The sequence below is a fragment of the Nicotiana sylvestris genome, chromosome 1 (assembly GCF_000393655.2).
Source record: "Nicotiana sylvestris chromosome 1, ASM39365v2, whole genome shotgun sequence".
Classification (NCBI taxonomy): Eukaryota; Viridiplantae; Streptophyta; class Magnoliopsida; order Solanales; family Solanaceae; genus Nicotiana; species Nicotiana sylvestris.
The window spans coordinates 175,950,599-175,962,975 of NC_091057.1; the positions used below are offsets into that span (position 1 = coordinate 175,950,599).

Here is a 12,377-nt window from a genome sequence, read left to right on the forward strand (position 1 = left end):
TCCAAAAATAAAAGAAGAAAAGAAAAGTAAAAGTCTTTACCCTTTAGCGTAACGTCCTTTTGATATTTTTTTCTTCATTCATTATGTTATTGTTCAATTCACTAGCACGACTAAGGCGTATTTGAAAGTTGAAACTTGAAACTGATTTACCATAGCCTGACCGCAAAATTACCGTCATCGCCCTTTCAGATTCTCCCTCCGTCCCTGCGGTCTTCATTCTTCGGTTGCAGAAGTATACAGAAACCCTAATCGCCATGGGAGATAATCGTCAGTCTTTTGTTCATCATGCTCTTGGTGGTGGTCCAGGTCTCTTTCCCATCTACGCCTGCGTATTGCCTTCTTCATATTCTTGCCTCTGTATATAATTATGCATCCAATGCCCAATTCTTGCATTTTCATATATTCAGATTTGACATTGACCTTATTGCATTTCTTAATTACAGCATCAAATGACTGTTGATTGTGAAGTACTAATTGATCACGAGTATAAGCATCTGCTTTTTCTAGAATATTTTTTTTGAAGTGCTTAAATTGTGATTGCAGTGGCGGATGTGTTGTTGTGGAGGAGATGGTGTGGTAGTGTGACTCTGCTTGTCAGTTCCACTGCTCTTTGGATTCTATTTGAGAGAGCTGGATATAATGTCCTTTCCTTTATTGCTAATGTCCTGTTGCTTCTAGTTGTGATTCTCTTCTTCTGGGCTAAATCTGCTTCACTTCTTAACAGGTAATGAATAACTCAATTCAACTTTTTCGAAATACTCAGTTTCTGATTGCTCTGTGACTAATTGGTGGATCATCTATTTTGTCTATGAGTATTTGAAAATTAAAGCCTTGATCTGCTTGGTTGTTGCATTTCTTCTGCCTTTTCAACTGGAGCATGCATTCCGTTTGTGATTTTGATCGCGTTTAGATTTGATGTTCTTTTTATGGTTAAGATGAGTAAGACTTGTTATGGCTTAAATGTTCAATTAATGTTTCTACAATTTCAGGCCTCTACCTCCTATCCCTGATATGGAGATTCATGAGGAATCTGTGGTAAAAGCTGCTGATATGGTGCGTGTTTGGATCAATCATGTATTGATGATTGCGCATGATATTGCTATTGGTGGGAACTTAAAACTTTTTGTTAAGGTCTGTTTTTATGGGACCCTTTCCATTTCATGCATCATGTTTTGTTCTCCTTTATCATGCGTCATGTTATGTTCAAGTTTACAATTTATCAATATGGATTGGTTTATCAGGTTGCTCTTGGCTTGTGGCTGGTATCTTATGTTGGTAGTTTTTGCAACTTCCTCACGTTCATCTACATTGGTGAGTAGTAGCATCTCGTCAGGACAATATAAGTTGTTGGAGATTTATTGTTGACTGGATTGTGTATCTTGCCTTCAGGAATTCTTTTTAGCTTGTCAGTGCCGCTGTTGTATGACAAGTACCAAGATCAAATTGATGACAAGCTTATTATAGCACAAAAGGTCATTCAGACACAGTACAGAAAAATTGATGATAACGTCCTGAGAAAGATTTCAAGGCCTTTAAACAAGGAAAAGAAGACTCAATAAACTGTAACTTCTCACCTTACCCTTTCTCTTGCTCTCTCTTTCTATCAGATACTAAGAGATACATGCAGTTTTCTGTTTCTTGTGAAAATGACGACAGACTTAAACTTTTGTTTATTTAAGGATCTTGTGTTGTGCTGCTACACATTCGTTACATTGTGCCTTTTCTGGAAAGCAAAATACATTTGTGCTGCTCTAAGCTCTTGATATGCTAATACAAGGGGTACTAATAGTAGCTATTTTACTTGCTGATTCTGACTTGTTTTGGGATGAATTTTCATATTTCTTCTGGCCTAATTACAAGAGCAAGGCTCTTGAGGTACCTGAAGACTTTAAAAGTGCAGCTATACCCCTTATCTATGATTTCCCTTGTTCAAGTCCTTTCCTTGGGCACATGATAGTCTGCTGATCAGTCAAGACAAAATTTATAGATAAAAACTTATTTGTGCTCCAGATGCATTAACTTTGTGAGAAATTTGGAAACGTAGAAAAATCATAGAACAAGTAAAAAGTGGTGAAAGTCACACATTAGAGCAGATACTGAAAATTTGTCTAATTTTATGTTTACGCCTTTCAACCATGTAATTTTCCTCTGCTCTCGGATATCCGTCTGGGCCTTTTTAAAAAATTAAATGAAAGTCATCCGTAAGCTGCTTTGACCAGAGAAGTGACTCTAATTCCCCTAAGGACCACCAATTAGGTGTTCTCTAATACTAGAGGTTCTCTACAACCATATCAATAAATAAATAAATATGCGTTTCATCTTATTGCCAAGAATAAGTTATCCATATTTCTTTTTACCTTCTATATGTGTGATTCGTCTTCTAAATATCCTTAAGCTTTTGGCATAAAAGCTTCCTTAAATATTATTGACAAATATCACAAATCAATTCGCCCTCTTAAATTACTCAAAAGTTTATTTCTTCCCATATGTTCAAGCCTTTGTGGACAGAAATACCCAGTATCTGTGCTGGTGGGTGGGAGGTAGCATGTACCTCATGGATTTAGTCAAGGTGCGAACAAGCTGGCTAAGACATCACGGTATTAGGAAAAAGATTGCTCAAGAGTTTAACCGAGCTGGTCATGATGGATTTAATTGGATGCACAAATTTGGGAATCTTAAGAGCATTTAGATTACATAATAATTGCTGATTTAAAATTCTGGGTTTGGATTCCAAGGGATACCTTTGGGGTTGAAATTGTGCAATTAGATCTGATTCTTAACTTTTACAGTGAGATTCTTGTTCCGTGTCCTGGTTTTGGTTTGGAGGTGTGATTGACATAAACCAGATAGACAACTAAGCTCTTCAAATATTGCTGTACTCTTAGTTTTGAGTTGCTGCTCTAGCCATGGCTTTGCAGATGTGAAGATTCATCTCCTTGCTGTTGTTCAAACAACATGCAAGGCAGCTTGTGGATAGGATATTTGTCTGCCCTTGGAAATTATTTCCTTTATATTAAAATAAGACGTATACAGTACAACCAAACTTATCTAAACATGAGACAACCTTTCATCTTCAGAAGTATAATACCTTTGGCTCCTTTCTCCCAAGTTCCGAGTTGAGTATATTCACATTATTTGTTCTGTGTTCACAAAAAAATTACTACTGTTTCAATCATTTTCATTTTTGAAGATTGAAATTGTTTCTTTGGAGGGTTAGTTGGCATGTAAATTAGCATAGTGGAGCACAGTATACTTGTAGCCTACTGACAGCAGAGATTTAGGTTCTCTTATGCTTCATGTTGAACCTCAACATTGATCACCGAAACTACAGCTATGAATTTCAAACAGTTACCATGAACAGTGATTCACTGATTTGTTTAGCATACAGAGATGTCCTAATTCCAGCTCAAATGTACAGTTCCAAGCAGCTACGTTTTTTTTGAGAAGGTAAGTTCCAAGCAGCTACATACACCATGAGTCTGTGTCAGTTGGCTTACTTTTTTCAAGTGAAAAGATCTTCAAAGGATCTTTGAACCACAGTGTACCCCTGGTTTGCTTTACAGTTCAACAGGGTATACCCTCTAAAATCCCCAGCTTAGAATATCTTCAAGACATCCCAAAGCGATGTGCGTTATTCAGCATTTTGTGAAAAGTTTTTTCTACTTCATTTCCGACATTAAAGATGAACAATGGCTGGCATTACCTTGACGAGGAAGGATATAGTAGGGATCTGTGACCCATGTGGACTTAATGGCGAGAAGCCAGTCAGTGTAGATCATTAGAAGCTATATATTTTTCTTTGCCTCCATCTTCACCTGTCAATCTTTTGCTAACCGTAATTTGTTCTCTCTGCTCCTTTTCTTTATTTGCTCAGCTGGTTTTACTTCGATTTCAACTTTGTTTCTCTTTGATAATGGATCAAAGCAGACAGCTTAGATGCATTACTCCATGTTCATGAGTGAAGTATCATTCTCAGAATTTTCTGAAATCTGTTTTATTCATTTGTAGGTTCTCTAACATGGACCTGTGGGACTGGATCATCCAGTATTGATAGTATGAAGCTCAATTGCCTTGCAATGCAGTGTTATAAAGAAAGCTCAACTTACTAGTTTTTGCTTATTTTTTGTGAATGATTCTTGATTATCTTGGTTAGTGGAAGTGCCTGTTGCAGATGGAGTACTGGTTTACATGATTGGAAATAGAAATAGTGATATGGTCATTTTGATTGGTAATCCACTGGCATTTTAATGGAGCTTGTGCATACTCTGGAAATTATTTTGCTATGGATTTAGAATCTCTCTGGTCCTTGTTGCTTACTAATTGTACTATTTTCTAGTATATATTTTGAGCCTCAGAAACTGAGATTCATTTCTTTTTCTTCTTTCTTCCTTTTGGAGCTGTCCTCATGTGAACATTGTGCCTTTGGAAAAAGAATTTCCTTTGTCTGGGGTGGTGATGGGGACTGCTCTATGATTGGTGATGTGTTAATGTTGTTTGGGATGTTGAAGTTTAATCAATTTTCAAAATTTTGTTCTTTGCGCTTCTTTTTTTTCCCCGTTATTCGTTTTGTGAGAAGCTATTATAAGCAGACCTTTATTCGCAATGGGCATTATGTTGGCCAATATTGTGATCCAGAAAATAAAAACTCATTGCGGGACCGTACAAGTACTACTTGAGGATAATACTTAAAAAATATTTGTTTTAGTATTTTATATTATGGAGCAAAGTTTTGGTTGACAGTTTATTGATGTTTATGCTGTTTTTATGATGAATCCTATCTTATCATTCTTCCATGTGTTCCTATTTAGAATGGAATAAGTAAGACCAAAAAGAGAGCCAAGGAATCAGGTTGAGCGCTGTAATGATGCTCAATAGTATTAACTTGAAAAATATGTTCAATATCAAATCAATTGAGGTTTGTTTGTGAACATCTTGGAAAAAGAAATGAAGAGCTTCTTCCGGAAAAGAGTGAGTTCAATTTCTACAGTGAGAAAAGGAGGAATAAGATCATAAACAAATGTTAAAGTCCCTTTGCGCCGAATTATGTGAAATCCTTCTAATACCGTCGTAGTGTCAATAACACATTTCTCTAATTAATTTTATAGTCAATCTAAATCCTAAAAATATTATGGTTCAATCTTCCTAGTTTTAATGAAGGAAATAAAGGTATACACCTTATTTATTATAAATTAAAATTATTTTAAAATATTATTTTCTATAGCTACCTTTTATATTTTATAGCAAAATAAGTATTTATGGTATATACTACAATTGAGGCATGAAATATGCTATTTATGTTTTTTCTCTCTCTTAGATAGCTGGACATACCTATTTTTAAGGTGATTGTAGTTACTGTATTCATGAATACATGGCGTGAATACATGCGCATACAGCTGGAATGCCCTGATTTTAGGCGCTTTTTACTGTTGTGTATTCATGAATACAGCAGCGCGAATACATGCGTGTACAACTGGGCTGCCCTGATTTTAGGCGATATTTGCTGCTGTATTCATGAATACATGACGCAAATACATGTGAATACATGCACATACAGTTGGACTGCCCTGATTTTTAGGCGCTTTTTGTTGTTGTATTCATGAATACATGTGAATATATTACGGTAACAACTAAATAGTAGGTATAAGAAGTAATTATGTATATGATAGTTATCGGGAGTTAATAGCCACTAAACGATAGTGGTTTATGAAAATTCCTCTTTAACGAATACTTCCAATTTAGAACCTACTATATATGGGCTTCAGTCGGCCCAAATTTCTCTAATGGGCCACTAACGCGCCGCAGGCCCTCAAGCCTTCTCCTATTTCTCCTCCTCAGGTTCTTCACCGTCCGTCTCTCTCCGTGCTCAGCTCCTCCATTGTTGATTACTCAACAGGTAACTTCTCGAATTTGAGATTAAGCTTTTTTTTTTAATTGAAACTTTTTAATTCTGTGGATACATCAAATAAATTTCCTTATTTTTCTATTGTTATCAATCAAAATGAGTATATAATTTTTAAAACTTTGTGTTACTTTCGCCCAAACTGAGCTTATGTGAGCTTTGTAAAAATAGCTGGTCCAACTGTCCAAGACCAGATAAAGGAGCCGGGTTGCGATATGTTGACAATCAGTGTAAAAATAGCTTAGTGCAATCTGAATAATGAATACAGAAATTCATTTAACCAACCTAACTTGGATTAGAACCTAGTTGAAGGATTGATGTGGGTCTTGTGGCGGTGGCGCAGTAAGAGCAGCGAGTGTAGGTGGTCAGTAGAGTGGGAGAGGTGGAGAATAAATTAGGTTTTGAACCGGTTCGGTTACTGTATCAACGTCTAGACAGTGAAAATTGAATCAACATTAAACTGAAGATGTTAAAACTAGAGCTAACCCAGTGAGTTTTTAGTGGGAGGTGAACATTTTCCGGTTGATGAGACAGGTGTGGCTGTTTTAAAAAACTTTATTTTGAATTCAATGACCTGCAAATATTAGTTAGCCCATTTTGGTTCGCTCCATTTTCTTTTCCTTGTTGTGTTGTTTAGTAAATTTAGTTTAATGATAAATTTTTTGGCTATCTAACATCATTCATTTAGTACTTTTTCATTGCTGGTTCATAATTTGTTTTATCCATTAGCAGTTTTTTACAGAAAATTTGATAATTTTTGTCTCAGAGAGTAAAGTTTATTCCTTCCCGAAGAAAAATGAAAGAGGAAGAAGTAAATAGGTGCCAGATCCAGGAGTGGTACCCCAGATTTAAATCTGATTCCGTAAAGACAATGATACATGAGCTGCCCGAATCCTTTGTAGAGTACCTTACCGATGATCACGGTCCATTCCTTCTCCCCCTTTCCATTGATGATAGTGATGCTCTACCTAATAGGATCCATAAACCTGAAGAAGAGGAGGATTTTGAAGTATCTGAAGGGTCGGAAGATGAATCAGATCGACCATCGCCACCTCCTTCTTTCCCAGAACTCGAACAGGAGATCAAGGAATCTATAAAGGTCCTTGGGGGTTCTGTCTTCGTGAAGCTTAATTGGAGCGCACCAAAAGATGCTGCATGGATCAGTTCAACTGGGAATCTCTGCTGCAACTCTTTCAGTGAGGTTGCACTTTTACTACGGGCATCAGACTCTCTAATCCATGATCTGTGTCATGCATATGATTCCTGCAGTGATAAGACTAACTCTAGGCCCCCAAAGTTTTTCCTTGCACTTCGCAAATGGTACTCTTCTCTGCGCCCCGAGATGGAATTCCGCTGCTTTGTACGCAATGGGATCCTTGTGGGAGTCTCTCAGCGCGAGGTGACAGGATTTTATCCTGCTCTTCTTGAGAAGAAAGACGAGCTGACAACCATAATCCGGGAATTTTTTACATGTAAGGTGAAGGAAAATTTTGAATCAGAAAGTTATACTTTTGATATATATGTCACGAATGATGAACGAGTTAAGCTTTTGGATTTCAATCCTTGGGGTGCATTTACCTTGCCTCTGCTTTTCTCCTGGGAGGAATTGGAAGATAAATTGAAGGAAGAGGGAAACTGCTTGGAGTTTAGAATTGTAGAAAGCCAGTGTGGTGTCCGTCCTGGTTTGAAAACCGCTGTTCCATATGATTACCTGGATACTAGTCCAGGTAGTGGTTGGGATGAGTTTCTTAGAAAGGCTGATGAAGAATTAGCACAACAGATCAGGTCTCCTCAAGCAGGTGCTTGATTGTTAGATTTCAAGGATGGGTATGATGATACCTTTTTGAGTAATTAGCCTATAATATACTTGTTTGCTAAAATAGTTCTTGGTGTTTATGTAAACCAGATCATTCTTCTAAGTGATTCATTTCTTTTAAGATGGTCTTTTTCTTTACATTAGTAAGGTATAGTGTAGAAGTTCCTCGAAATTGAGTTCCTAACTGACGGGAAAAAATAATAGTTCCTTTGTTGTGACTTCTCTGAATTAGAGCCGTTCAGCTCTTCTTCTTTTACCTATCAAACCTCATTTGGTGCTATAGTTGAATACAATAAGAGTGACAAATGTTTATCAATTGTGCTTACTGTCCTCGACAAGTTGCGATTGTGTCGATTGTTCTCACTTAGACTCTGCATACAGGTAAAAAATTGTCCTGTAATTAGACCATGTATCTAGTTGAAAATTTCTTTTACAAATACTAAGTTGGTACCATTACAAAATAGTTTGCTGGTGCAGTGCAGTAGTTTTCTTCATCACGACTTGATTTGCATCTTCTCTGTCTCAAGTCTCAACGATCGACTTGCTAATCTAAAGAATTTTAATGAAGGATATAGTTAATGTTATAGGCTCTCATGAAGTAAGCGAGAGATGGAGAAGATGCAGGGCAGCAGGGACATCATTATCTGCTCAAACCCGACTAGGCAAGTAGGAGAAACTCTGCAACTGATAATTAAAATTGTAATGAACATCTAGAAAATTTCATGCAACTTCCAGTGAACTTCTAAATCTGTAAAATCTACGACTCATTGCAAAAAATTGATCATATTGTTCTACATTGGTCTTACCCCATAAAGAACAAATAGAGTTTTAAAAAAACCATGGTAGAGAAGAAAAAGGAAAATGAAAACGCAGAAAGGAAAGAAATGGTCAGTATTTTATCGTCTAGTAGCCAAACACAGGAAAAGAAGGCGTTGAGTCTCTTATGGCACCGTGAGAGGGATTTTTAACTGGTAGCAAGCAACTTTTTTTGATTTTTGGACGCACCAAAAACCATATGGAAGGGCAGTTGTTGAAATTTTTATTAAAAGACACTCAGAAATTGGAGAAAGTAATTTCATTTGCCAAGAAGTGAATCACTCATATAATAGTAAATACATGGCTGCGATCTCAAAAGCCTTTTGTTAACCCTATTCTGCAGTATCATCTTGTCGACTCCCAATCACTTCATGCAATCCTTGGTACCGGAATGCCTTCTGAAGGTGGCAAGGTGACAGAGCGCAACAGCTCCAATGAGAATACTAGACCTAGAAAGTGTGCAACGATAGTATTTGCTGATGCCTGTAAAGAGAACACGTAAGACAACAGAAATAAGCAAATTACAATACCAGAGATAGATAACAGGTGGACCAGCTCGAGGGCCATCATGTAGGATAAGTTGATCTCTTAAACTCATTGAAGGCCGCAAATGCATGCGTGCATGACATTAGACTACAGATGCTGGAAACTCGAGAGATGAAAAGCGGGCAACATAGTTGTCCCTCTCCTAGCTTGACCTCGTGCAAGAATTCCATACCTATTATCACTAGTTCTAATCGTGATAGAATAAGGTATCTTGTTTTTCCATAGTAGACATCAAAATGAATGGATAGGAGAGGGAGAGAAAACGGGATATAGAGAGATCACCAAATTTAACCACTTCTTCCCCAGGTATGAAGTGTAAGAGGTTGCTGGTTGCCCCAAAAGACATATTCTAGAAGTACTTGTGTATATTCATTTCTGTATGGACTTTTTAGGTAATAACCACAAAGTAAAGGAGCCCCCCAAACCACTTTTCGACCCCTCATAAAGCAAATCTTTAATGTTCTTTTGGTCTCTCGATTTCAATTACCAGTTCACAAATGAATTATATTTAATACGTAAATGATTGAGGCCAAATGGTGACAGCGGGACAATTTGAAAAGCATACCTGAACCAGAAATACATCCAAAGCAAGCACGGGGCTACTTCCAGGAGTAATACTATATGGATTAGCTGAGGTGGTAAGAGCCTTAGCCACCAACGATCCGACAGTTGCTTGCATGCCAAGTACAGCAGCACCCATTCCCAGAAGGTTCACCACTATTCCATTCTTCAAGCTTTTCACAACGTCAGCACGAGGAGGAGCCTAAAACAAAAGCAGTCAGTACGAAGCTGGACAAATTGCCTTGGATTCAAATTCAAGGTCGAAATTGAAGGTGTATGAACAAGAACTTGCATCGAATATTCCTGGAGTAGCACAGAATGAAACCCTTTTTTTTAAATTGTTGTAGCACAGAATGAAATCTTAACAATAACAAGAGGTCCTCTTTGTGTTAAGTTAAACATAATAGGTTATATAGATACAAGAACCACAAAGATTGCAGAAGAACAGTTAAAAAATGAGATTTAGTAAGTCTCTTTCAACGTTATCAAATCCTGATCCAGAAATTCCACTTCGATCCACAGTCCAAAAGAAAAAAGGAAAAGGAAGGGGACAAAAACTTCTAGAGTCAACTCAAATAAACACAAAACTAGAAATTAAGAACTTAGAGGAAGTAATATCTATGGAAGCACCAAACGTTTCAGAGCACATGAAACGTCCTGTTCATCAATATCCCAGTATGTTTTGTGTATCTGTAAAGGGAAGTTCTGCACCAACTTCAAGGAAGCAAAAGGAAATTTAATGAAAAGCAGTTTCAAAAGCAAACTTAGGAGTATGTGAATCATTAGCTTCTCATACCACCTAACACTTCAAACATAATCTGGCTCACAAATGGTACATTTATTTCAGAAGCAGTTGGAGGGCTGAGGGAGCACTATCTGAGGTGAAATCCATGAAGTAAATACGCCTACCATTAACATAACACAGTTACAAGGCACTTGCATCAATTTAATAAGAATCTATTTCTTTTTCTTTTTGCATATCGATTTGAATGAACGTACAAACATACTGCAATTTAATTTACAAAGCAATTTGAGAAAAGGTGAGGCATTACCTTTGAAGGCTCATTAGCTGTCCTCCGAAGCTTTTCAGACAAGCGAATATAGCCGAATGACCAAAAAACTGAAACGAAAGCCGCTGCAATTCCACCCGCAGTTGAGTAGAATGTGAAGGGAGATGTAATATTCCCCGTAATAACAACAGAAAATGAAAGGATCACCGCAGCAACAAGCGTACATACCAGCTGTCCCCAAAACCCTAGACTACCCAATCTCTTGAAGTACCTTGCAGTATTCTGTAGTCTTTTCGCAACCTAAATTTAAGAGCAAATACCCAATCAATCGGCCTCTTACTCAAACACACAAACACAACAGAATTTAGTAATGCCCTCAATCACAAACTAGTCGTGATTGGCTACATGAATTCTCAGTGTACACTTCGCTTCATTGGGACCAGTTTCATTCTAATACTCAATAATTTTACCTATAAATGCCTTTTTTTCTATGACTGAGAAATCGTCTGGGGCCAACACTTAGGGCCAGCCAACCACAACCTCGAAACTCGGGGATAATGGACTGTCCCTCTACCCTTATCCACTTAAATTCCTATGGCACAGGGCTACTTATAAAGGTGTTCTAGGTATATCTGAATTTTCTACTAACTCAAATAAACGAATCAAGCAAGATAAAATGCAGCACGAATAGTTTGGCACATATTAAAACAACTCAAAATCACAATTAAAAACCCAAACTCATTCTTTCAAAACCTACAATAGATCCAACTAAAGTTATCTTTACTTCACACTCAAGAACGTGCAACAAAGTTCAATGCTCCTTAGCTAAATGCATCTTTAAATGAAAATTTGAGCATTTTGACAAACTTTATTTAGTATTTTCACACACTAAAACAAAACCCTAAAGCAGCAATTGATGCATTAAATTATACCCTTTGACACTTCTGGGAAAAATAAACAATTCAGTTCATAGCTAGACAATCCAAAATACAAACTTAAAGGTAAAATCTTAAAAGTTTGCTACACATTACAAAATGCTGCAGAAACGGAAATGGAGTTAAAGCAGAAATAGGAAAGTACCTGAGCTAATTTAGCTTTTTCAGACTCGTCATTTGGGGAAGTGTAGGGTGGAGAAAGGGGAGCAGAAGCTAATATTCTGGACCGTTTGTTTATGAGACTAAACTGGGGCAAAGAAAGAGGCTTTGTCTTTAAGGGAGATAAAGATAATGATGAGGGCGAAGAAATTAGGGTAATTTGGCGTCCAAGGAAATTATGCCGACATGGTTTTCCGGCCGAGGAAAGAGCTGATGGCGCACTGCCGGTGACGGAGTGAGCCGACGGCAAGAGTAGAGTTTGCATAGCTAGTTTTGTTCGAAGAAGATACAGTAGCTTACACAGCGCAATGTCTAAGCAGGTTCAGTACTGATTTTCATCTTCTTTTCCTTTATTTTGTTTCTTTTCTCCTTTTACCCTTTTAAAGAGAATTACTTATTAAAGTAAAAGGGACCTATAGTGATTTTTTTAAACTTGAATGTAAACTGGAAAAAAAAATGAAAATAGGGGGGGGGGGGGAAACGAAATAAACAGTAGATTTTAGATTTTTTTTTAATAATCAAACTATAATGTTATATTGCATTTATCTTTGGTTGCTCACGTGAATTTATTCAAAGATAAATAAATAATAAATGAAAAGGGGAAAAAGTGTTTTCAGGTCATTGCATGGCTAAAA

The 12,377-nt window shown here is 37.1% G+C and overlaps 3 protein-coding genes across 3 annotated transcripts; 2 read left to right on the forward strand and 1 right to left on the reverse strand.

Moving 5' to 3' along the window:
• The first annotated feature begins 9 nt into the window (after window positions 1–9).
• LOC104247222 (reticulon-like protein B11) lies at window positions 10–4,534 on the forward strand. The gene is made up of 6 exons (XM_009803182.2): window positions 10–306; window positions 544–724; window positions 990–1,131; window positions 1,242–1,311; window positions 1,390–1,562; window positions 4,009–4,534. Exons 1-5 carry the CDS (start codon window positions 255–257, stop codon window positions 1,557–1,559), a joined length of 615 nt encoding a protein of 204 aa, XP_009801484.1. The 5' UTR covers window positions 10–254; the 3' UTR covers window positions 1,560–1,562; window positions 4,009–4,534.
• Window positions 4,535–5,810: 1,276 nt separating this feature from the next.
• LOC104247221 (uncharacterized) lies at window positions 5,811–8,031 on the forward strand. Its single transcript, XM_009803181.2, has 2 exons — window positions 5,811–5,893; window positions 6,666–8,031. The coding sequence occupies exon 2, from the start codon at window positions 6,696–6,698 to the stop codon at window positions 7,704–7,706; it is 1,011 nt and encodes a 336-aa protein (XP_009801483.1). The 5' UTR covers window positions 5,811–5,893; window positions 6,666–6,695; the 3' UTR covers window positions 7,707–8,031.
• A 700-nt stretch (window positions 8,032–8,731) lies between these two features.
• LOC104247220 (protein TIC 21, chloroplastic) lies at window positions 8,732–12,131 on the reverse strand. Its single transcript, XM_009803180.2, has 4 exons — window positions 11,729–12,131; window positions 10,691–10,948; window positions 9,643–9,840; window positions 8,732–9,014 (listed from the first exon to the last, which is right to left on the reverse strand). The coding sequence occupies exons 1-4, from the start codon at window positions 12,005–12,007 to the stop codon at window positions 8,901–8,903; spliced, it is 849 nt and encodes a 282-aa protein (XP_009801482.1). The 5' UTR covers window positions 12,008–12,131; the 3' UTR covers window positions 8,732–8,900.
• Between the last annotated feature and the right edge of the window lie 246 nt (window positions 12,132–12,377).